At 42.6% G+C, this 26,329-nt stretch overlaps 1 protein-coding gene across 2 annotated transcripts in view; it reads left to right on the top strand.

The window, feature by feature from the left end:
• The window catches only part of LOC146789845 (syntaxin-binding protein 4-like), a 1,170,683-nt gene that overhangs the window by 139,973 nt on the left and 1,004,381 nt on the right, over window positions 1-26,329 (top strand). For both annotated transcript variants that reach the window (XM_085632209.1, XM_085632208.1), the window contains exon 2: window positions 8,427-8,500. In XM_085632209.1, the coding sequence (XP_085488335.1) occupies window positions 8,427-8,500 (74 nt within the window). The remainder of the gene's footprint in view (window positions 1-8,426; window positions 8,501-26,329) is intronic.

The raw sequence follows: 26,329 nt of genomic DNA, 5'->3' as shown, positions 1-26,329 counted from the left end.
TATTAATTTTAAACACATGTATTACATGAGTAGTGTCAAAACTTCACAGCACGGTCTCTTCATGCTAGCGTTTTATGCTAGTTACATCTATTTCCTATGTTAACTCCTCATACTTCTTGTCAGTAAACAAAAATATGTCACATAGACATGTTAACACTATTCCCAATTCTAACACTCAAATTTGCACAAGACAGGATTATATGTGGGTGCGCACTAAACGTGATTATGATGCACCCCTACAAATGAGTAAAATGCAGATAAGAATTTCCACTCCATCACTCCCAATGCAATTAGTTATGCAATTCTATCTGCATTTTTCAGTTCAATGTTGTGCTTCTTGGCTGTGGACTACAGCAGCTGGGGTTGTTCCACTGGTCACTGTGAGTCTTATTGCCCTCGTCTTCAGCAGGATTCCACACTATAGTTAGCCACCCGTCCCACTTTGCATGACCCCGGCCCGAGACGCTGCACGCAAGCCTACGGCTGGCCACAGCCAAGGGGTATAAATAAACATGAGTGGGACCACTCAAGGCCCTTCACAGAGTTCCCTCTGAGTCAGTATGTAGTCAATTGCTGTGCATCATTAAGATAGGAACGTGCTGCCCAAATGCCTGTGGGGCCTTCTGCACTGACGATGAAGGTGGAAACTACTGCTTCCTGGCTCTGCATGCACCATGCCCACTCCTTGCCGCTGCTACGATCCATGGCTAAGTGACATGCGGAAGGACAGCACCCTGCACAACCTTCAAGACTTCACACAGCCGACTCAAAGCATCAGCGTGCATTTTCCCCTCCTGCCTCGGCCGCTGACCTGCCCACAGAAGGACCGAAGTCTGCTTCGGGCCCTCATTACCCATTTATTCCCTCAGCAGATGTTGCCGTTTGGCCTTGTGGGTGTGCATACAACGTCCTTCTGGAACGTTAGGGTGTCCATTTTATTTTCTCGTTGTGACGCACTTAGCTTGTCCTTTTCCTTGCAAACTTTAAAAAAACGTATTCTCCTTCCCACGGCTTCTCCATACCTGTCCAATGGCGGGACATTTTCCTTTGTGTGGAAACAAAAATGCACATCTAAAGCACAATTTATTTTCCTTTAGAGACATCATTTTGTGTCCTTCAGCTTTGTGTTTCTGCTTACTTTTCATTATCATGACTGATTCATTCTGGGCACCTCAGGCCTCCATGTCAGGAGCTTGTCTATCAGCACGTTCCTGAGCTCTGGCAGCCATGAGAACTCGCTCCAGACTAAGGGTTTCTCTCAGCATTTGTCGTCTAAATGAATCTGACTGACATCCTTTGATAACTCAGAGGCGTATAGCTGCTTCATCATTGAATTCATTGAACTTACAGTGTTTGTATCAAGTCTCTCAACAAATTAGTCGAATTTCACCAGCTTTCATTCCTGACTGAAAATATATCTTTCCTAGTCAACATTAGTCATCAATTTTAACTTGAAATTAAATGCGTCTTTGATTTGACAGTGTGTGACTTTGTCAGTTTACAGTAATTTCTTGATTACCTCTTAATCTTTCTAACAGTGCACCAATGAAATCATCAAATGTTTCTATCCAGGCAGTCCATCTGTCACCAATATTCTACTTAATAGCAGTGTCTAATGGAGGTGATAGTTTAAGGAAGGTGGCGGCCATATAACCAGTTGTGGAACTTACTGATGTTGAAAGTCTGTGCCTCCCCCGACTTGCACCATTCATCGGCAAGTCCTTGTGACGTGCTAGCTTCAGGGTCGTTATGGCCAATCGGAATGGGTAGAACTTCTTTTCGCTTGGCCATCTGAGTTTTTCAACTTTTGAAGGACTTTCGAGTCATGCGGAAAGCACCCAACACTTTTGGTGGTGTCCAATTCAGGGATCAACAGCCCCCTATTCACAATTTCGGGTATGATGACTCTCTATACTCCGATTCTGAGTACATTGCACAATAATTTCTTAACCTGGTTTTCACTGCCTTTAGTGCTTTTCTGTATTTGGCTAATTTTGCTGCTAGCGCTTTCTTGCCCTTATCTGTTGCTGCTTCCAGCACTTCTCTGTAACTGGTTATTTCCACTTTAGTGTTATCGTTCCTTGTAATTTAGAGCTCAATGTTGCATTGCGGCACAGTACCACTTTCACTGCCTTAGTAACGCGTTTCTGGCCAACAATCAGTAAACTTCTCAGTGAAGCTTTCATTATTATCAAAATGCTTCTCAGTGGCTGTAATGGCCCTTTGCCTCCACATACGCCAACCGTCGATCTTCACTTCGACTGAGGCACATGTGACACGCAGAAGAAGTTACTGGATCACGCCAAACTCTCTAAGAGAGCACTGACGACCTTTGGGTTCTGTGTTCCTTAGCTCGTTGACAGTTGCAGTATCCTCCCTAACCTGGGTACTTGTAAATGAAAATGCTACACACTGAGCTTAGTATTACACATATTTATTACTCAGCATGTAACTGGGAACTCAGAGTTCTAAACATGATCTATATTCTCTACACATGAACACTTACCTCATAGTTCTACAGAGTCCATCAGGAACCAAAAGGGTTCCGCCATTGCTAACTCACAAGACAGTACAGACTACAGCCTGCTGCCATGCCCTGCTGAAGATTTTGGACTTCAATTTTTTAGACTAAGACCCAAAACAAAACTGATGAGTTCGAACCTGTTTTCTGTATCTGACCCACGCTCCTTCGTCGTTGGCCTCAAACTGCACCTTGCGGTCTACTGTGACATGTTGACTGCGGCTGAGGCTTAACAATTTTTGGTGCCATATTTATGTAAAACTTTAACTATTCATATTTCTGGTTCCCCTTATTGGATATTTTTTACATTGATGTTGTTTAAGTTATTAAAATGTATTCAAGTTTTCTAAATTGTCTTTGGATTTTTCCTCTCTTGTGTTTTGACTTTATTACTCTTTAGGTACTGCACTTTAGGTACTGCATTAATACTTTGCACATTGTTTCTAAGTTGAGTCTCTCTGCTCTGCTATAGTTACCAGGGGGTTGAGATGAGGTAAATATAGAGACTTTAGTGGGTCACCCTGGTAAGGGCTGTGTTTTATTTCTTAAGGTGGGTTCTCAATCTCACCCTACTTAACTAATAACCCATTTCTGTATGTATTAGTTTCAATGCGTTTGAACTATCCAAAGTAATTTCGACCTGAGTTCTTTGGTTTGTTAAGAATGTCCATTTCAAATATGGTCTTGTGTATGTTCTGACAGGGTGTTGAAAAGGGTCTAGTCAACAGATATTGTTGTCACTAGTAATTTTACCATTCACTCTTTAAACCAGTCAAACTAAAGACTAGAAAAGGAATTGGGTGAAAATGTGATATGGAACTTCTCTCTTTCGTTCGAGGTTCACTGCCGGATTTCTTGTTTCTTGCATGGTTGGAGAGTCTCCTGCTTTTGCCTCGGACATTTGCCGACCATGGTGGCCAGGAATATTGCCCTGAGAGAACAATTAAGGGTGTATCAGGGGCTTCATAGACAAGTCCCTTATGATTTCATAAAGAGGATAGAAGTAATGGATGGTAATTGTGGTTCCCAGGAATAGAGATCTCAGCACTTTAGTCTTTCTGGAATTGTTCCCTCTGCGTTATGAACCTCGGACTGCAGTTCATCCCTTGCACAGCAGCTTTTGGAGATGCAGAGCCTGGTGGGAAGTGTAGTCTCTGGTCATGAACTCTTTCTCTTCTTCCTCTCCCCTTTTCAGACTGCCTTGTTCCTACTCTTTAGGTTTCTATCTTGCACGTGGCTCTGTATCCTCTGCGTTCTTCCCCTCTTTGGCTATTAATGTGGGTTAGATTATTGTTTTTTTTTTGCATGAGGATCCTTGAACACCACATATTTTAGGTACAATGCTTTGGATCTGTTGCATAAGTTCACAGTGCTGGTCTTAACCCCATGGATCAAGTGCCTGACTTGTTATACTCACCGACTTACACTCAAGATTTGCTGTTTCCTTGACTTTCTTAAAAGATTAGATGTAAAGTGTTCTTCCAGCAGGATCTAGTTTGTATCATTGGCTTGCTGGGCTGTGGAATGATAGTCTCTTTTACTGGACTCTAACACTAGTCGAGTGTGCCTCTGTAATGCATTTCTACATGTTTCGGTTTCGTTTCCTCACATATTAAACTGACTAGTTCTTTGTTGACACTTGAGTGACAGTCTTTCTTCTGGGTCTATGTTTTATTTCATTCCTGGGTGCTAACTTGTTTCATGTAGCAGAGATATTTTGCATAGGGTTGCAAGGATTTAGTCTAGTGAGGAATCTGTCTTTACATGCAAACAAGCTGAATGGAGAGAGAGAGAGACTAAAGTCCATTTCACACACCTTCAAGTGTCTCTTGGAACAGTTGTGGCTGCAACTGGATTGATTTAGACCTAGTGGCGGGTTAATTCTTGTAGCAACCTATCCAAGCCAATGTAAGGAAGGGGTTAGACCAGGATAGGAAGTTAAAGTTAGCTAACATCTTGGGAGATTACAAAGTCCAATGTAAGGCCGCTTAGTGACTTAACGCCCTGTGGGCTACTTGTTCTTGAGGAGCGGGGTGGTGAGGAGCGGGGTGGCTTATGTTTTCTTCTTGTTTTCCTTCCTCAAATCAGACATACCCAGGACCGTTAATCTGCTAAACAAAAACTGGCATGGGAGCATACCAACTGAAGATCTCATTCAGGACAGTGGTGTTGTATCCTGAATGATAGTACATGATATCAAGGGTTGAGAGTCATTTGATGTGAAATAGTACCTAGATGTTATCCCTCATGCAGGAATGACCTGTGTTGTATGTAGTGACCACTCCACTGCCCATCTTGTCCGTTATGTTTTCTATAAGAATCATATGTCTCTTAGGGTCAAGTCTATCCAGAATAGCTGTGGAGTGACTGGGGATCACCTCATGGGGATGCAGAGAAGGTTGAACTTGAAATCGCAATCTTTGATTGGAACATGAATGACTAGGAAGCAATTCTGTGCAAAGAGTATGTTAACTAGATAGAGTCTCAAAGATGAACTGCGAGGGTCATTTATATTGAGCCTTTTATTGCCAAGATCTGTGCCACTTTTTTGGGCTTTGGAGTGAGTGTCCAGGGTGTATTAGGGAGAGGTAGCAAAAACAGTTCTCCATCTACCTCCCTCTTGCTTAATCTCTTTAGTGATGCCTTTCCATTTTTACTCACATTTCTCTCTAATATACTCATACTTCCTTTCCACTTTCCTTTTCCGCTCCCAACCACCTTAAATCTGTCTATTTCTCTCTCTGTCTCTCTATTATTCACCCTCCTCCAAGTGCCTGTTAAAAATTGGACCTGTGGCTCACCATGAGACCTGAAGCATACCACTTTCCTCATACAGTGCAGCAGATGTCTCTCTACATTTTACTCCGATGAGTAGCGAAGCAGCTTTAGAATGCCACATAGCTCTGCTCCATGGTAAATGGATCCTTTCCAGCCACATATTGAGGACAGGATTCCACATTCAGTACCTACCTGCTGCAATTCACCATCCTTTCTGCAACACCCACTTGTCGCCATGCCTAGGTGGTAGCTAGGACCATGGCAATGTTGCTAAGATGTTGGCCCTCTTGCAGCAATACCTGCCTACCTGGCCCACTCAGGCCTCTCTCCTACTAAACGGCATATACATACACCTAAGGGACCAGGAAGAAGATCACAGAAGACTGAATCCTCTCGCAGTCTGGCCTGGACACGCGAGTAATAGGAATCCGACGGCCCACTCTAGTTCATAAGGTCAGGAATATACATTTTACCTGAGGTCATTATGGGTATTGCTGTCTGGGTTTGTTTTTGGTCACACAATTATAGATGTTTAATATTAACATTACCTTATATATAATACATATCACAAACAGAATTACCTCTTGGCGCTTCAGTAAAGGATGTTATTGTTACCCATGCTTGGGCTCAGGTTGGGCATACATTGATATTGGGCTGCTTGCTCCTTGACATTGCTCTCCTTTAATCTTTTTTACATTCTTATTTTTTATGAGTGTCTGGCAGCTGCACTATGCTGCCAGGCCTCTCGCTCCTTTATTTTGGTGCTCGTGTGCTTTCATTGTTTGGTCACTTAATTTACCATTTGAAAATGGCTGTCAGCCAAGTATGAATGGTAATTTAAATAAATAAATGAATGGTTATTAATTAAATAAATGAAAATGCCCTTGCTTAAGGAGATTGTTGTATGCACTTGTTACTTGACATCATGATGCATGCGTGTGCCTTAGCAACCATGGTGGAATGGTGTGTTGTAAAAGAAAACACACAAGTTCAAGGAATAATGGGGGTTTACCCAAATTACCCTCCTATGCCTGGGTAAAAAACAATACAACAAAATGTTTTGAAGTGGCAAGGAGGAAAAAATATATACACACTCTCACTTTTTAATAGAGGACTATATATTCCTCTATTGTCAGTCTATAATCCTGTATTCATTTCATTCCATTTTAATCAAAAAGGTAATCACATACCGAGAAACACATGATTACATAATTTAATTACCGTAATCATAAATCACTTCATCAACATTTTAAAACTTTTTTTCAACAAGCTATATACATATATATACACACAAAAAAGGTACATATACAACAATATACACATCACAAAGTATAATCAACAATTCATAGGTTCCTTCCACCCGATTAAAAAAATATTTCCACACTTAATATCATGAGGAGTCTGATGATATTAAGTTTGGAAATATTTTTTGGCACAATCAATGTATTAAGGTTCTGGAGAAAATAGAACTGATTGTGGAAATAAGACTACCTCGAAGTGTATTCCCTGTAGGAAATAGGCGAACACTTTCTCTTTTTTGACGAATCGGGTGGAAGGAAACTATGAATTGTTGATTATACTTTGTTAAAAATGTTGATGAAGTGATTTATGATTACGATAATTAAATTATGTAATCATGTGTTTCTCAGTATGTGATTACCTTTTTGATTAAAATGGAATGAAATGAATACAGGATTATAGACTGACAATAGAGGAATATATAGTCCTCTATTAAAAAGTGAGAGTGTGTATATATTTTTTCCTCCTTGCCACTTCAAAACCTTTTGTTGTAAAAGAAAAACACATTCCTAAATGCATGCTCATGCGTTTTTATGCATAGTGATGTCCCAATGCAAGTATGCAACACAGCAGCTAACGTGGAATGGTGTCTTCTTTCAGAAAGCACATAGGTAGATGGCCACCAAAACAAGAGTATGTGTAGTGATGAACTGATGGGCATTTTCAGATTTTTCTTTGCTTTTTATTTCTTTTTACTGCGCCAAATCAAACAGGCATTGACAAATATAATGGCTCATTTGCATTTTACAGGTGATTGGTTTTGGCAATGCTTGTTTTCGTTCTTACTTAGCACTCCATGGAAGTCATGTGTGTCTTTGCTTTCGTCCCTTTAACCTACAGCACTTTCATTTCCCTCCCCAACCTGCTCCCCGTTTTATATTTTTTTCAAGTTAATGTATTTTTTCCATGGGCCTAGCAGCTGCAAAGTGATACAATTTTTGCACTTTTTGTGTGCCTCTTCTTTACTTTTTTTTACATTTTAATTTACTATTGTACCATGGCTGTCCACCACATTGAAATTGTAAATAAAGAACTGCTGCCCTCTGTCACAACACATTTGGAAGCATACGTCAGAGCACTAATGTGCAGAGGTGTCCCTGAGTATGCATCTATCATTTTTTGCTTTTGCTTATCATCTTATTGTGTATATCATTATCATTGTGTTTATCATTACTTTTTTGTTTATTTTCTTGTAAACTCAATAAAAATGATTTGAAATTAAAATACATGCATGTGTATGCGTCATAACACAATCGCGTGGTCTGTTGGCCATCTTGGAATGGGTTTCCTTTAATAGAAAACCCATTCAAACATTGCCAGATGTGTGCGCAAGTGTTTTGATGCATGTATGTATAGACCAGAGCTAACAATTACTGGCAAAGGCAAGACCTCGGCCTCAGGTAGCTGAGACTATTGCCTTTGCCAATACTTGTTTCATATCTGCCTCTTATAGTTGTGAGCAATCCCAAACAAGATTTTACATGGTAACAAAGGATTCGTTTTACAACACTAATTTCCATATCTGTTAATTGGAAGCAGAAGGTTGTACGGACATCTCCTAAGGGATCATGCTTATACGTATGAGAACGTTATGTCCTACTCCATGTCTGGCATTTGTTCTTCGTGTGTCTTGTATGGGCAGTCTAGCCCATATGACATATCTGTGTACTTGCGTGTGTGTTTTTATGTATGTGTGCGTGCCTGTGCGTATGTCTCTGTGCATGTGTGTGTGTCTTAGCACATGTGTTTGAGCCTCTTCCTTCATTCTGTCACATTTGTTCCCTGGGTTTCATCTGCTAACCTTGTATGCATTTCTGCTCTGTTTCAGGACACTGATGGGTCCTTACGGCATGGATCGTACCGTCTACTGCATCGAGTTCACTGGCTGCGGCAACGGACTGGGTAAGAACAGTCAGCTCTGTTAATACAGGATATCCCTAAACCTCATGCTTTTGAGCACAGTGTAACAGGTTGGACGAACCCATCCCCAAGTGCCTACAGCACAGCAGTTGTATTATTATCTATGTGTACATTTTAGTGTGGGGCTTACCTCTTCATCCTTAGGTTCACCAAAGCCCTGTATGTCCATAAGTGGCTACGTTGATGACTCTTAAACCTGAAGACTTCAGGTTTTTTCTCCTAGTTTTCTATAGCACGTACTTGACCCCAAGGTATCAGGTATCAGAGCGCTTTACACCAGCACCAGTTGCGTTACACAAGGACGCATTCATTTTTGTTAGGCACGGGGAGATTAAGTGATTTGCCCAGAATCACAGGATGTTGAGCGTCATTGCGAGACTCGAATCCGGTTCCTCAGATTTGAGATCCACTGCCCTAGCCGTTAGGCTACATCCTCTCCCCAAATTCAAATTCAGACTTCAGGACCAGACTGAAGAAATCATGTGCTTCTGGGCAAATTGCTTAATCTGCTTCAAACTATAAATATCTCTAATGTAAATTTGCAAAAGCCCCATGTTCCCAACTTTCCTCCATCTAACCATGGTTTCTGTGATCTAGTCTCAACCTACCCCAGCCATTGAATTGTTCGAGTGCATCTCCTTCTAGAGATGCTCCTGATCCAATACAACCTGTCTGTAAAGTGCTCCATTCAGCCTTCAAGCCAAATCCAGCCTATGTATCCAATTTACAAAAACATCTATTTGATCACAGTTCTATCGTCAAGTACAGCATGTCACAATTACACCGGTTAAGTACAACGCCACACGCCACTTCATCTGCTGTAAACATTACTTGGAAACTTAGGATAACAAGCATTGGCATAGCCAATAGGTCTCTCCTTTGGGACCTTATAAGTGTTTAGTTATCCAGCACAATATCTTTGGTGCAACAACATCAACAGTTGCATGGCTAAACACTTAGAAGGTCCCAAAGGCGAGACCTATTGGCTATGCCAATGCTTGTTTTTCTTTTTATTTGCCGATCCGAGTTGAAATGGCAAATAAACAGAAAAAAATCATCAGCCAGAGTGTTTTTTAAAGCGTGGGTGAGTGTACCAGCATGGACCGCGGTTGGGAGGGAAACAGGGCATCGGTGGCTCTTTTCTCCTTGTCCTTGGGCTGGCACCAGATCAAGAACAGTGCTCAGTTTATTCTCCTGCCGCCTTTCCTCGGCTGCCTGCATACAAAGGCACTCATTCAGGGATCCGTGAACGATTTTTTGTGATATATTTAAAAAACCTGATCGACGAGTAACTACTGTTATATTTCCTCTTCAGTTTAACACAAAGGGGGGTATGGTTATGATTTGTTTTGGTGGGACATAAAACAAGCATTGGCATAGGTCTCGCTTTTGGGACCTTATAAGTGTTTCGTTATCCAGCACAATATCCTTGGTGCAACAACATCAACTGTTTCATGGCTAAACACTTATAAGGTCCCAAAGGCGAGACCTATTGGCTATGCCAATGCTTGGTTTTTTTTGCGGTAACACTCTACCTGGTAAATACTGCTATAGCATTTATCGCATGTGATATTACAGCATTGTTCCAGTTCCACATCATGGAATTAGGAGAAACCTGATAAAACCGCAACTTTACCCTCCTTTCTGAGGTGAAACACTCTGTGCAATATTATCCCTGCAAAAATTCCTTTAGCTTTTACCTGGCACAAGTTGTGTGGGAGGAAAAAGTGCAGTACTAAAGTACATGTTGTAATGCTTATACAAGCTCCTGTTTACCTCCCCAAGAACCGATGAATAAGCCATTTTTGAGGAACTCAGAGCCTTTTACCAAAAAGTGGAAGCAATTTGGTTTTCAGGGGCGTAGTGTAAATCTTTCACTCTCTAATTCACTAACTCCCTCGCTCTGAACTGTGCACCACAGGCATAAACTGTATTAATGTAATACGTACACATGCCCTCTACTAAATGTTCTGTTTAGTTTAAATAAATATACTTTGTTGTGATCATTGTCCACATACTGACTCCAGTTCAATAAGTGTGCTTCAATCGTTGCCTAAACTAATGCCTCTAAATCTTAATTATTTTAATAATTGTAACATATTGCACATTTGTATCCCTTACCCGTGTTTGCGATTTCTGATTAGGAAAACGTTGAAAACATTATTTTTGCAAGTTCATTTGCTCAACTACCACTGGCTACTGAACTGAAAGCTTATTTCATTTTCCAGGAGTTCTTAAATTATAACCTAAACACTGAAGAATTACTTTAATACTTCAATAAAAAGAACCCAATTTCAAACATTTACAAAGAAACAGGGCTTTTTGCTCTAGGCTATCGGGTAATGGCTGAAGGAAAGTATATAGCTTGTCACTTCTGATTAGAGGACTGTGCCTCTGTGCTTTGAATGGGAGCCCTGCCTGGTTATAGGAAGGGCAGATATTAAAGATAATTAAATAAGGCGGAATAGCACATATATGGAACTTGATCAAGTATGGCACAGAATGCAGTATACATTATCCTGCTCAGACAGATCCGCTGGCCAAGTATTTTATGACAGGCTTAATTTCTATATTCATACAGAATAGTACAAAAAGCAATATCCAAATTGAGAAAATATTTTTCCAGCGCGCATAAAAATAATTAACACTGCCTCGTGGACTTGCATGTGTGTAGATTCATCGCCGTGGAGGAAAATTACCAAGATGGCGAACTATTGAGCCTTAAAGGGCCACAAAAACCGATCATCTTTGAAGTCATTACAAATAATTAGTTGTGAAGCTTCTGAGGTTGCGATGTTACATTAGCCATTGTAGATCAATGGATCCTGCTTGAACAACTTATTTCATTTCCTTTCATCACGATCAGGTATCCGTGCTTACATGGAAGGGCAGCGTCAGTTTATTTTCCATTTGCTTCTATAATTTAATTGCACGCGGAGACAATGATAATTCTGTTTTTTGTGACAGACCAACCTTTGCTTGGAAGTTTCACTATTAACCAGCCAGCCGCGCGGCTTTGTGCTGGCGCGCGCCCATCTAGCATTCTGGACACAGCATCCTCTGAGGAGATTTCAACATAATGCAGTAATCTTAGAAACGCCAGAATTAAAGTTCCTGTTTCTATATATCACTTACAAAATATTTAGAACTTTGACATATATGACATTGTGTTATCATTAAAACATCTGATTTCAAAGTGCTGCACACTGCAAAAACACCATAATCAGTTTATGATGAACTGCCACACAGGGCCGGACTGGGAACTGAAAGCAGCCCTGGCAAATTTCGGTAGACTAGCCCCCCGTAAGTCGTGATAGCGTGCGAGCGCAGCAAGCGAGCCCGACCGCTACTAGGGGGGGGGTTTGGGGGGGTTATCCCCCAAAAAATTTTGGAAAACGACAGACCAAAATGGTGAATTTTACAGCACATTTTTCATTACATAATCAATTGTATCAACTTTCAAAGCATAGTAAAAAGTAAATGATGACCTTAAAGAGCACCAGGTTACCCTCCCAGTCATATGTACCCATAGACATTCTTTCAGAGAGCACCAAAAATAGACACAAGTAGTGGATGTCGGATCCTGTGCTTGATATTAAGGGACTGAGGCATCACATGCTAGGGATGAGTGTGTGTCTGTCCCGTGTCTCTCTCCTCTTCTCACTCTTACAATTGGTTCGGGCTGGCTGAGACCTTGGGCCTGGTTGGAGCTACTACCCAAGATGGCAATATACGACCATATTACACATATTACCAGTAACGTATTTTGGGGTAAGTTGAATTGAAAAGGGGCTTTGTTGAAGCAGTTATCTTAAAGAGCCTTTGCCCCAGGAACTCCTTTGATGTTGTGTTTTTAAACTGCTTCGAATTAATTATTGTGTACCTTAGTCTGTGTCTGACAGGCCTTCAGAGATTAACCAGCAATGTATCCCTTTTCTTTTGCATTTGATATCTTCCTTCAAACGCAATTGTTACATTTACACCTCCATATTAACTACAGGGATGTAATCCATCCAGCAGCCATGTTGCGTATGGGCTGAAAGATTCCAGTTTGTGTGACCTTATGCACATAAATGGTAATCGCAGCTTTTACTGTACAGAGCCAAAAAGATCAAGTTGCTTCTGACTATTTATTAATATTTATTTTATGACTTTGCTATAGCACACTCCTGGCTCCAAGGGGAATTCAAGAGCTTCGAGAGCCTTTCTGTTGTCAGGATTAACACCAGCTGCTATCAATTAAACCGGGATGTGTGTCTGTGGGTTTTGCTTCAGACTAGATTACAGAAATTCTGAATGTGAGTGGCAGGTGAATGGGAATATTTTATTACAAACTACTTGATACCTTCAAAGGTGGCCGTCTTGGATATGCTTGCAACCGTGATTTGCCATCTTTAAACACTTTTTTTTTAATTTTTTTTACTAATTCTGTTTAAAGAATGCTACCGTGGATGCATGCACATCCACGGTGGCCATCTTTGCACTGGATTTGTACACCTGAAACAAATCCATTTAAAGATGCCGTATGTGAATGCTTCTGCAGGAGGCCATCTTAAAATGCTAAAACATTTTTTTTTACGATGGCCAGCCACCAATAGTGTGGTGGGCGACATAAAACTAGGTGGGGCGGGGCAGGTAAAGAGGAAGCATAGTGAAAAAGGAGAGGAAATGTTAAAAGAAAAAGTGCAGGCACTGAGGCTAGGAAGAAGAGAGGAGAGAGAGAGAGAGAGAGAGAGACGGGGAATCAAAATAGACCCTCATGTGCACTGCAATAAAAGGTCTGATGTCAGCAGTGAAACACCACATCAACCAAACAAAACGCTGTGAGACCGAATGCTTGCAGGTAGGACAAACAGAAGACCAGACAAAAACTACTGAAACCAGAGCAAAGAAGTGAGCTTGAAAACAAAAACTTCCAGTCACGAGAAAGGGGCTGACCCAAACTCTACCCGGTCTCTAGAATGTATAGGAGACAATTAGACTCCAAAAGAGCCTGTAGCCAAGGCTTAAAACTATTGAATCCTGACAAGTATTAGTAAAGTTACTATTGACATTAAAGTCCCACAGCCTTGAAATATCGCTGATCAATCTGAGCTGACTCTAATAAGTATTGCCACATTGCAGGACTCTCTTAGAATGCCAAACTCCAGGAAAAAAATAATTCTTGCACAACTTCAAGACCACAGATCCTAAACACAAGGCAAGCTGGCTTCTACTTCAGACAAAGAATACTACATTGATATAAGTACGGGACAACCTACTGGAAGAAGCAGACCTGAGCCCTCCTCCTGCCCCCATGTCTCCGTCACCTTCAACACTGTGACCACAAAATTCTCATCTACTGATTGCAATCAGTGGCTTTTTATCTCAGACCCTTCCACCAAGTGTTTCAAATCATTCATCTCGGACTGCAGCCAACACGTGGGAGATGATATCCCCCAACTCCAGCCTACATGCATATGAAGCTCCTCGACACCCCTTCTAAATTAACGTAATACATCTCACAGACCAAACTTTCTCTCACATCTTTATCGGAGACTTAGAGTAAGGAAACTTGGTGTTGTATGGGATGCAGAACTCTACTTCCAAAGTGGAGATTTAGTAAAATGTACCCCGTTAATGGAATCTCATAAAAAAAAAAATGCCTTGCATCTCTCCATAAAATCACCACGTGGTATGGGGCACTAGTCAACTAGTGAGTGAACTATGGGTGCACTATCCTGGCCTACTAGTATACCAAGTAATTTACTAGGGAGGTTGCAAGTGCCAGTGGCAACACCAGTGGCCAGTGGAAAACAAAACACTTGTGTAAAAAAAAAAAAACACACACACTAGAAAGCCCTGTTGTCTGCTTAAAATATATTTCTCAGCACAAGCCCCAAGTTGGGGCTAGTGCTGAAAAATATAATTTAAGCAGACTTGCTGACCCCAACCTTTGCCTCAGTTACAGCCCCCAAGAGTCAAGCAGCACAGCACAGCGCCACCAAAGGGAGCACACGAGTTACAACATGTATCCTGCCTGCCTGCTTGCTGCTGGCTTGGAACATTTCAGCTGGCCTGGCCCTGCTCGGAGTTGGAGTCTCGACTCGGACACACACACACGAACAACAGACAACATCTGACGGCTGACCCTGACGAAAAGAAAACCCATAATTGTTACAGAACCTGACCTGAGCAGCTGAGCTCAGCAGGGTTTGAGCCTGAGCCCTGAGGTCGGTGCTGCACTGCTGGGGGTGGCGGGGGGGCCGTGGGCCATGGCAGGAGGAACCAAAGCAGGCAGGGCTGCTCACAAATAAATCCACACTCAGGGGCTAAAAATGGGGCCATGCCGATGCGGCGGGCTGTGCAGAAAACGCCGCCTCGTTTTAGCGCTATGTTGTTCACAGCACATAAACAGCATTCCTTATGAAATGTCATGTTACAAAGGCAATGGCAAACAATATAAATGCGCAGACACGCAATGAAATTATCTCTCCAATAAACTGCCTGCCCACCATAAATGACAATGGATTATGGAGCTAATACAAACATAAATGCACGCTTCCTGTCCCACTGTGGTGACCCTCTAGTCTTCAGCTGAATGACGAATAATTATGCAGTGGTATGAAAGGAAGACGCAGAACTCCCAAACACAGATCATACTCGGTTTAGTGCAAACATCACCAGTGAAACGCCTATCATTCTAAATGAGAACATTGCTTACTTTCCAAGAGAGTATATTAATAATTAAAGGTATAATTTAAGATGGCAGAATTCACAGAAATTATGCACACGTTACATTTTTGATAATTCCCGCACATCCATCTGTACTGTTACTTTAGCTGTCATGGCCCAGTCTGTCAGGACCCATTCATTTGCAACTGAGAATGGCATGATGTGTTGCTTTCTCTTTATTTACTGGAAGATCAAATGACTTGCCACGTGGATTTATGTAATATGTGATCAGGAATTGAGCAGATGACAATGATAGCATAATACAGCTATTTGAATTCAACACACAATTATTACCCATAATATTTGTTTCCAACGCGCTTGGATTGAATTTCAGTTAAACCCAGCTTTAATAGCCCAAGCATTGGTGGACACCACAGATGTTGCTTTAACGTTGCTCTTGCAAATTCAGGCCGTAAATTGTCTCTCCCGGTAGGGAACAGTTATCAGTGAAATCCTTTGGTATGATAAATTTGTTTACTTTTCCATCGACTTGCAATTCGGTTTAGTAATTGAATTACTAAAGAGGCCTTGCTAGTATACCTGTCTGCATCAACTTTCGTAATTATTAAAACCGTTTCTCAGTTTACAACTGACTAACAGGTAAGATCGAAGGAAATTGTTGCAAAAAAACTGCTTGGTATGCAGTGAAATGAATCATACATCTGTTCCCATGGTCTCAGGTGCCTGGAACAGATCCAATATAAATGAACCTATTTCTCTGGGAAATAAAATGTTCACTTTATCAAAATGAACGTTATAGGACGGAACAATGCACGCAGTTGCCCATATGTCGTGTTCACCGAGCTCAGGTTTGTGTATGTAAGTTACGTAACATAGCAAAAGGAAAATCCAGATCAGACTCTGATCTGGATTCTCCTTTTGCTCTGTTACGTAACTTACATACACAAACCTGAGCTCGGTGAACATGACAATCAGAGAATACCAGGTCGATCCCTACCCGTTGACCCCGCGCTCCTACTGCTGTGCATTATCTGATTGAAAATGCAATTAGCAAAAATGCAAAAACAACACTCACTTGGCGGCGGGCGGCACTGGGACACACTGGGACAGGCAGGGGCTAGGGGGCTATAAATAAATTAAATTATGGGGTGGCGAGAGAGGGCCTCTCGTCGACTCGTCAAGGTCTCAGTCTCTGCTGGGTTCTGGAACCTGGGGATCACACGCACTTTTTATTGCGTGAGCTCCAATGCGCATGTGTCAACTCACCACCAACAGCCGCACCCGCCCCACCCCCCTAAGGTGGGTGAACTGCGAGTCTGCGACTAAGAGCAGGCCGCGCAGACGCGGCGGTGGAGACTTCAGCGCACCGCGCTATTTATCCAGCACTGACCTACAGTCAGCAGATTAAATAAATTCATTAATTGTGTTAATAAATTTTGCTTTTTTCCGCACCGAGCGAGGGAGACGCAGTCACGCAGCAGAGACAGTACAGAGCAAACAGTAAGTAAGTGACAGTGTACTAAAAAATCGGCCCCCCGCCCCATCCAGCAACAAAACCGGCCCCCGGCCCAAAAACCGGCCCCCACCCCTGGCAGCCTACCGGGGGATTGCCCGGTGCCCGGCATTGCCAGTCCGGGCCTGCTGCCACACTTTTAATTAAAACTATAAATCCAGCGCACAATATTTGTGCAGGCTCCGGTTTGACCTTTGGCTCCTGCCATCCACAACCAACGCCGCTGCCTGGTAGTCTGCGCGGTGGACGCAGGAGGTTTCAAGACATGATCGGAAAGGCGCTCAAGATAAAACAGCACAGGAAGTGATATTACTCTTTGCGGATATGATTAATCCTGTTCATATTTCACTCTCTGGTTATGGACCAAACTGCAGTCTTTAAATCAAGCATTTGCCGTTCTTGTACCCTGCGCCTGTAAATAGGAGATATTTTAGAAAACCCGCGCACGGAAACTGTAATTCACGAGGGTCGCGTGAAGTATAGGTGTAGGGTTAATAAAACAGGACAGTGATTGGCCATCCATCTCGAGTAACGAACCAATCTAGTCCATTTGCTGGTCGGCCATTTGCAATTAATAAATCCGCTACACAGGAAGAGGGAGACCTGTTCTCGCGTCTCTGAGCTGATGGTACCGAGCTGGGGATATGCCCTTAAATACATCAAATGTTCTCCCTTAACGATAATTATTGAGATGTGATGGCGCAACAGTTCCGATCCCATGTGGGAAGGAGGAGGAGGTGACGGGGGTTATATCAAGTTAAATATTTGCAGCCTAGGCTTGCAGGCATCTGTAGTTTCTTACAAACTATAGTCAACTCGGTAAAACGTCTGTATAAGGGTAAAAGTCACATTAATAATACTCCAAACTGAAACTCACGTCTGGATACTGGTCCTGCACCATAGCAAAAATGCTAATAAGAACAAATATGGCGATGTAGAAAATAATGTATACGATGTGAGAGGATGGCTACATATAGGCAATAACTGGCCAAAATTCACCCTAGAATTTAAAGCGTCTGGCTAGACACAACTATTTTCCTCAATCACGCTGGTAGATCATGTCAATCATATGCGTAACTGGTGCTCACGCAAAGCGGTGTAGGTCTAGATCATAAAACAGCAGAAGCGCTGTTCTTCTCTGAAGGTCGCGAGTTCTTATCCCGACTATGGACACTAAAAACCGATACTTATATACCACACTTATTTAATGCCTCGGACAATGATGTCAGTGAACAAAAAAAAACAAGACACGCGAGTGGTGCGCGTGCGCGGCTGGCTGTACACATTGCAAAGCTCCCGGCTGCGCGCATGCACGCTTGCGTGAACGCAAGCGCTAGGCCAGCCAGCAGCACTTTGAAAACTCATCTACAAAAGTCTCTCCGAGCAGAGCATGCACGTTGACTCAGCGAGACCTTAAACGGGAAATGGTGTCTTACTCTCTCGATCTTACGAGGCTACGTCAACTAGAATTATTTAAAATGTACATGTATGGAGCCTCAGCACTACAATAAATACAGAACATTGCATGCAGATGACCATAATTTACAATGATTGTTATCAGTATCATATTGAGTATTGTCGATATCTGTCAGACATTCCAGGTGCTAGGAAAGGATGCAAAAACATTCCTACATATTTTATGATTACCAACATTGTAGTTCCCGTGAATCAGTTTCTACACAAGAGCTTGGATGTACATCATTCTATTTAGTTCAGTTAGTAAGAAAGCTTTATTTGGCACAAATTGTGTGAGGCATAAAGGCACAAAATATTACAATAAATTATTACAGTGTTATTAAAAACAAGTCTTCTAAAACCAAAATTCACATGGTGCCGAAACAGTTAAACTCAAACATAGAACATGAATAAAATAGAATTATATACAGACCTCATGCATAAATACACCAAATCAAATAATGATCAGATGGTTAAAATTGAGTTCTACTGACACGGTTACATTTAACCATGAGGCCCTAATGGTATCACCAATAAAACAAAGCAAGGAATAAAATGTGCACATTAACCCTTATTAAGTTTGCGGGATTCTTAAATCTTCTAAGGAAGCTCTAAATCATCTAAGAAAGCTCTAATGCAGATTACTCTGGAAAGAAACAGGGCAACCCTATAGTATACTTTTACATCCCTTAGTTCGTACAGAAGTTTAAAAGCGCCTGATAATAAATACATTTCTCTTGTTAAAATAATGGTTTAAGAAGAGATTTCCGGGGGATCAGGTAATATTTACAGGAAAGTGCTATGTGCTGAATGAACTGTTCAGATCAGTTATCACAGGGATGTTTTCTGGTAATTTTGCTCCAGCTCTCATTTTTTGGGAATGTAGTCAAATAATGGAAAATGAAAAGGTAAAAGAGAGTTAAACGATAACAATGCTATGCATTGTTAACTATCGTAAGGTACAGTTTACATCCCGACTGCTCATTCCATATCCTGTACCATCCCACTGTAACTTTAGGAAAGCCTACTTGTTCCCTGTTCCCATGGCAGGCCTCCAGCACATGCTCTCTAATTTCTTGTTTTGAATACCTCAAAATATCTTCTGGATGGGACCACAAATTCCTCTCCGCCTGGTCTAAGCCCAACAGAGCCTATTTATATTCCATAACTACAGGATTCTATTCATCATATCTAGGCGCAAGCAATCCTTAAAAATTAACTTAGTGAATAAAGTTTCTTGTTTGGACCAAACTGATCCCCACAATAGTAGGGGTTTAGTTTCAAGGCTATCCAAGAGGAAATCAACATCCAACTCACAATGAACAATAGATGCCAGGGTAGAGCAGGGTACTGACAGCAGTCTCCTGAAAAAGGTATTTTCTGTTGTATTTAAAACACTCTTCTCCCCTATGGCCCAGATTCCTCGCCATACACTGCAGTTGAAATTGCTTTAGCGTTATAAAGGGTGAGCATCTGGGCAATAGGTCTATTGCCTAACTTAGAGGCAAACCTCATCAGTCCTTCATTAATCTTGATCATGTTGGGAATGCAAATCTCTTTGGAGCTGCCAGTGCAGTTTAGAAGAAAACTGGATCTCCAGGTAGTCAAAAATGTTGGTATTTTGTAACTTACTCTATTTATTTATGAACCTGTTAACTATGTACAATAGGACTGCCAATTTGATAATATTACGGAATCACACATTTTACCTTTGTCACTAAATTCCCTTTAGAAGATCTTATGCAATATTACGAAGACTGTCCAGTGATCCATGTTGTTTTAACCAAATTACACATTTTCTCCCACCACTACTGTAGTTAACAATTCTTCATCGGCGTAGATCAAGCCATACCTTTCAGCGTAGAATACTTTAGTCAAGGGGACTTTAAGTTAACCTCAAGTTGCCGTGGAACTGTCCTTCACCCTAATCTGCATTTAAATTCTCCCTATAAATCAATGAAGTGCAAGTTGCCAATATCTGCAGAAAGTGACAGAATTAGTGTTCCTTTTGAAAACAAATTCCCTTATCAACAATGCATATTCAATGCTAGCACTATCCCTGAGGCCAATGAGAGACGCTGTTCATAACATCTTTTTTCCTTGGGCAGGCATTAATGAAACTGAACAAATCTCCCCCTGTGGCTATACTGAGGTACTCAGAAGGGATCAAACAGTCAACAACATCCTTACTCTCACATAAACTGCTCTACCAATTTTGCTATCTGTAGGGACGTCTGAGGATAAGATCTTCATCAGTTGAAGAAATGTGGCAGCCTATTTATGCAGTATACCACAGGGCCAAACTTCTTTACCCAATAAATTATCTCTTATCCTATATTGACAATGTGAACATTGGCATACGCCACCACAGCTGGGACCTCTGTTGTACAGAACTTGAGAACTTGAGAAAACCCTAAATAAGGGTGGATATGTTTTTTCATACAGAGTAACGTCTGAACTATTAAATATTGTAGTCCATTTGTTTAACCACTACCCAGCTGGCAAATATGTACCTCATCTATTTATTTTATTTTGTTTTGGTGTGTCTTGACAATAGCATCATGGTATATGAGGCTGGTTCAAGTTGTTGAGGCTTGAATGCAGACTCTTTGTACAGCATTCACCCAGTTGGTATGAAATTGGATCTTTCATACTGGTACGTTTCTCTATTTAAAACACATATTTAACAGATAGGATGACATTTAACGTGTAATAGTGTTTGGCATCTCTGCTTCTGAGATTCATTATGGAAACCTGAATGTTTCAGTACATGCTGAAGTGATATTTCTCTCTTAGGTTTCCTGTAAATGGCCTCCAAGAGATAGTAGCATTTGATCTCCTGAGCATGTTAAGCAGCCGCAATACCCATGCCAATGCTTCTCAATGACAGACTTAAAATCGTCTCTGTCCCCCTGGAGTGTTAATGTGTCTGGGTGGTAATGCCGAGGAGTAATCACTAGTTTTAATAATCAGATGGATTTTGTGCTGGAGGTGGGTGGGGATAAGAGAGGATTTGTGGATATTAAACCATTACTCAAATTGCACCAGAGGTGAAGGCAGAAGGGCGCTGGCACTTACTGCTCGTTTCCTTTCCCAATGTAATATAGATTATAATTGACTCTTTTTTGGCAGACACCCACGTTTCCTCTCATAGAAGGACTACAAGAAGGTCAGGGCACCAGCTCCTAATCCTGCATGAGCCCAAAATCATAATAAATTGAGGTCACTGAGAGATCTCGTCTATGGGAGGAATATACATCCATTTTAATCAATCAGGAACAGTTTTCCAAGTAGTAACAGTTTTTGTATCATCACTCAATTTTACCCCGTACCTTTCCAGACAGTATCTAAGTTGGTTTGCTTTTGTTTGCACAAAAGGATGCTAACCATTCCCTTTCCCTCCACTCTGACCTCATGTGGAAGCCCAGTTAGTTCTTGTGAGATAGCCTTGCTCAGGAAAAGTAATTCTCCAAAGCCCAGCACCATACGGCTATCGTTAAGGCAACCATAATATGTAAAGGATTGGCTATCAGTGGGTACACCCCAGTGTAAAGAACATTTATTTGTATGAATTAGGTGTACCAATAACTGATTTTTTTAGGTTTCACCTGCACAGCTCTTGCGTTGTGCATGTGAAATCTATTGTACTTGATATAACTTAAAAGGGGCTTATATCCCGCCTTAACTTCTTATTTGTCCGTGGGCTTGTCACTTTAGGTTTCCTCTGTTTCTGTTGGCTGAGCATTGTATTTCCTTTACCAATGCTTGCTTGTTTGGTGTGCTTCTCTTATTAGCTTCCTGAGGCCTGATCGCTCATTCTCATTCGCCTCTCATCGGCTTTGATGGCTGGAACTACTTTCGCCGATGCATCTGAAGAATTCTTTTCATGGCAGCGTGACTGCCTACATTTCTCCTACATTTTAATTTTTTACTTAACTTTCCTTGGTTGCACACTAAACTTTGCCTAGCTTCGACGCCCATGCTTGGCGAAAATAATTGTATTTAGCAATGCTTGTTTTTGTTGTAGGTAGAAAGGACGTGGCCCCTTTTCCATTGCTATGTCTTCACCTTTCTGCTCTATGTTTGCCTCCATGGTTATTATCCTTTCTTTATGTTCTTACCCCATCCGCGTTAAGCCCTCTGACCCGGATCTATTATTTGTAATCTGATGTGGCATTACCTCCCGTGAATGCCACCACTAAAATAAACAAAGGGCCAGCGCACCAGTCCCAGCTTCATGTGGGTGTGGCAGTGACTTATGCTGTTTCTTTCGGGCACACACACACGTTTCTTCTAACCAGTGGTAGGACGACGTAGCTTGTTTTCCCGTGCTGTCCATGCCTAGACCCCCTCAACCAAACCCCTGGGTAGGACGGGGCACTGCAGGATGTTTCATGGCCAGTACCATCGAAACACAGAGGGTCACACCTCACCGTACCACTGTTGGAAGCAGTGTCGGATTGGTAACGCGGGCACTCGGGTAATGCCCGAGGGGCCAGTATCAGAGTTCCAGCTGTGGCTGCTTTGTTGAGCAGCCTGGGGCCGATTTGGGCCGTTTCTGCGTTGTTCGATGTCGCAAGCGGCCCAGTGGGTGCCTGAGTGGCCTTTCTGGAGGTAGATGGGTGTCCTTTACCTCCCTGTTATCAACGGCAGAGGTGTCACTCCCTTTCTCTCGCTGGGCCGGCCCATTAATTTATGCATATTGAGCTGGGAGCAGGGGGCCCAAGCAAGAGTGGCCTCACTTGCTTTCAGGTGTGTTTCACCAGTGTAAACTAATCCGTGCATTTTTTTTGAACCCCCTCCCCCTTAAAATAAAATTTCGCTGAAGCAGTGTTTAGCGGAAAGGCAATATGCAAATGTGGGCCACTTTTTTTTAATCCCAATCCAACCCTGGTTGGCAGGGAGCATGGTCACAGAGGGCCACACCACACTACACCGGTGTCAGTAGACAGCATGGGTGCAGAGCGTCACCACTGTCAGTAGGGATCACAGGCAGAGGGCACAGAGTGGCCCACCTCACCACACCAGTGTTCGTAGCCATCATGGGCAAAGAGGGGGCACACCTCTCAGAAAGCATACAGAGTGAGCAAGCATCAGAGCAAGCTTCTGTATCCCTCACCTACTTAGCCTAATCACTGAGACGCTTGCTCTACCAGCAAAGTAAGCCTAGTGGGCATTAAGGCCAAAATATGCCGCATATTATCCTATAGAGAGCACGGCACAAAGCTGTACAGGACTCGAAACACACCAACCACAAATATTACCGACCTGTACATAGCATGGCGCTCAGCTGTACAACACCCAGAACACAAGACTACCACAAAACTCACAACTGGCATCAGAGTACGGCACCCAGCCGCATCAACCTCAAATAACAAAACAACACACATCATTTTCGTTCCGTGCAGCAGGGCATCATTTGTAGTAATAATACCAACAACATGCAGGGTGCCCAAAGTTTTTGTTTGGAGCCAGCGGGCTCCGCTGCAAAATACTAGAATGTGTAGTATAGATTTCTTCTCATGTCTTTCTTCCATGTCCCCACACTGCCTGCCTCTTTATCTCGGTCTCAGGTTCTTTGTGATCCCTTTCATGTATCTTTTGCCTCTCTTCCTACCCATTTTCTTCCTTTTTCTACGTTGTTCTGGATCAAAGCCTAACAATACAAAATAGGCCCCAGTCCCAAGAAATGAGCGTTGGTACCCACCATCTGCAACCACCTGCACAAATTAAGTACGGCTGAACAGAGCATAGTGCGAAGCTGCACAACACCCACACCACACCAATACCAAAAATTCACATCACTGGCATCCGGCAAAGAGCTGCACAGAACCCAGATTAACACACAGTCACAAAAATCTGCACCATTAGCTGTACTGTACAGAGCATGGCACAGAGCTTCCCAGAACATACCACCAAAATATGCAGCATTAGCATCCTTTTCAGAGCATGGCATAAAGCTGCATAACACACAAACACCCCACACAACAAGCAATAACATCATCTTACACAGAGGGGGGGGCGACCTAAAAACTCAACTTCAGAACAGGAGCAGTAGCATACTGTAGCATGCATGGCATAGATGTTCACACCCATTAGAATCCTATTCAGGGCACCACACAGTGGTGTTCCGCACCTAGGCCACACAACTACCAAAACGCACATCAGTGGAATCCTGTGCGGAGCATGGCATCAAGGTGCACTGACCCTTGTACCCCCCCCACACACAAAACATGCAGAAATAGCTTATTGTACATATCATGGCACACACATGACCGTCCCTCAACACGTCCACCAAAACATAGCAACATTAACATCCTGTTCACAGCATGGCATATAGGGACACCGCCCCACAATACAACACACCACTGCCAATACATAGCAGCATTAACATACTGTATGCACCATGGCATATCGGGGCACTACCCCACAACAAACCCCAGCCAAAACATACAGCATTAGCATCCTGTGTACAGCAGGATATAGTTGCACAGCACAAAGAACTCAACGCCACCAAAACATACTGTACTGGCATACTGTACAGAACATGGGACAGAGGTACATACCCACCAACAAACCTGTATAGATGCTGTATGGGACATCATGTATAGACCAGGGAGAGGAGCTGGATAAACCACAGAACACACACCACCCAAGAATGCAGAATTAATATTCTCTACTAAGGTGGCACAAACACACCACCACAAACGCATGTAGCATTAGCAATCCTGTATAAAACGTGGCACAGAGATGCACGAGACCCAGAGTACACAACCACCAAAGCATGCAGATTTCAAATTCTTCGGAGAGCATAGCAAGAGATGCACAGATACCAAAACAAGTAGCCTCAGCTGTCTGTATAGAACCTGTGTGCCCAGAACAAAAATGGGCAGCACTCTAGTTCTGCCAACAGCTACTTTACAGTAGGCTGCACAACCGAACCCCATGGTAGGAAGAGGCACTGCAGCTGCTTTCATGGCCAGTGCCATCGAGAAAAGAGCAATTTCACATAGCTCTCCCATCCCTTCTGCCTCCCACCCTTCTTACAACAGGACATGATTGATTGATGGTGATAAATGTTGCCGACTGGTCTAGCTTCATAACCCTCAATGAGATTGGCAGTCTAAATTTTTTGACCTCCGTGAAATACTCTAACCACTTCATTGATTCCCTTCACACTCCTAAATGAGTCCATCCACCTCCTACTCCCACTGTGGACTAAGATAATCAATGCCGCTCTCACCCAAGACTCCCTTCCACACTGCCTCAAAATTGGTCAGGTTAACCCTATCCTAAAAAAACCAACTCCAACCATTCCTGCCACAATAACTACCTCCCCATCTCCAACATCCTTACTCAGGCAAAACTCCTAAAAAAATGTGTGCACTTATAGCTCTACAATCACATTGAACAATTTCAACTTCTAGACCACTGCTAATCTGGCTTCCGTTCGGGTCAAAGCACCAAAACTGCTATGGTCCACATTGTCGACGAGTCCCTGTGCCCGCTTGACCTGAATGAATCCTGCCTCTTGATCCTACTAGATCTGTCAGGAGACTTTGACACCATCAACCATGCTACCTTGCTCGGCCTCCTAGAACACAGGATGAGCCTCTCTGGGACTGTGGTCAAATGGTTCTCCTTCTTTCTACACAACAGTTCGCAGAACTTCCTATTTAATGACACTCTATCCCAGCTGGCCCCACTATCGCTGGGCGCCCCCCAAAGGCGCTATCCTCTCCCCTACATTGTTCAACCTCTACATGGAGCCAATCACCAATATTCTCAAATGCACCCACATCTCCTACCATATGTATGCTAACACCCAACTCTACCTGAAAATAACCTCCCCGAGGACATCCACACCCTCAGTAACACCCAAATAAAAACTCAACAATGGTTGACTCGGAATCACCTCAAACTCATTGCCCCTAAAACTGAATTCTTATTGATCTCACTGCCCACTACCACCTCTAATGTCAAAGAATGACTCCCCGTTCTCTCCGCCCTAAATTGCACACCATATGTGGTCGACTGCCAAATTCCTTGACTTTCCTTTCGACCAGTGATACTCGAAGTACTGCCCCGGAGCTGCATACCGCATGTGACTTTTACATGTGGCCCCCAGCTTGTGACTTTTACATGTGGCCCCCTGCTCAATAGGAGCA

This window comes from Triturus cristatus, chromosome 10 (genome assembly GCF_964204655.1).
Source record: "Triturus cristatus chromosome 10, aTriCri1.1, whole genome shotgun sequence".
In the NCBI taxonomy this organism is placed as follows: Eukaryota; Metazoa; Chordata; class Amphibia; order Caudata; family Salamandridae; genus Triturus; species Triturus cristatus.
The sequence above is the reverse complement of the archived record's forward strand: the minus strand, read 5'-3'. Positions and strand labels throughout refer to the sequence as shown.